A 636-nucleotide genomic window follows, 5' to 3' on the forward strand; every position below is an offset into this window, starting at 1 on the left:
AGGTCTGAGCAGGCCCCATTTAATGACCAATCCCAGTCCTGGGTGCTGCTTTCACAGCTTTCCTGACCGCAGCCGGCTCAGCAACCACCGGCAATGGGTGACAGATCACTACGGGTGTACATTTCCCCACCCACACCACCCCGCACCCACAGCCCTTGCCCCTCCGTGGGCACCTCACGCGAATTTTTGGGCCATTTTTGGGACCCTTACCAACGCCAGGCGCAGCTCGGCCATTGTCCACCCCCCGAAATCCATCACTCGCACTGGGAAGGCTTTGACTTCACCCGCTCCTTTCCCCCCCGCAGGTGCTGAGGCCGTACAGCAACATCTCCAACCTGAAGGTGTGGGACTACTACACGGAGGAGACGCTGTCCGAGGGCCCATCCTACGACTGGGAGCTGGCGCAGGGGCAGCCGGAGCGCGTGGAGGACGAGCGGCAGGAGGCGGGGGCGCCGCAGAGCAAGCGCAGGATCATCTGGCCCTGCTACGACAACCGCGGCCGCGCCGAGCCCGACGCCATCTCCAAACTCCTGGAGGTCGGGACGTGCCCCCCTGCGGGGTTTGGGGTCACAGAATCCCAGCACGTCAGGGGTTGGAAGGGACCTCCAAAGCTCATCCAGTCCAATCCCCCTGCCG

The 636-nt window shown here is 64.0% G+C and overlaps 1 protein-coding gene across 1 annotated transcript in view; it reads left to right on the plus strand.

The window, feature by feature from the left end:
* Positions 1-636, plus strand: part of LOC104539476 (myotubularin-related protein 5-like) — a gene marked incomplete at both ends in the record, with an annotated part of 2,852 nt that overhangs the window by 1,552 nt on the left and 664 nt on the right. The window contains one exon of the mRNA XM_010183006.1: positions 306-536. Coding sequence (XP_010181308.1) covers positions 306-536 — 231 coding nt within the window. The remainder of the gene's footprint in view (positions 1-305; positions 537-636) is intronic.

This window comes from Mesitornis unicolor, unplaced genomic scaffold (assembly GCF_000695765.1).
Source record: "Mesitornis unicolor isolate BGI_N332 unplaced genomic scaffold, ASM69576v1 scaffold35724, whole genome shotgun sequence".
Lineage (NCBI taxonomy): Eukaryota > Metazoa > Chordata > Aves > Mesitornithiformes > Mesitornithidae > Mesitornis > Mesitornis unicolor.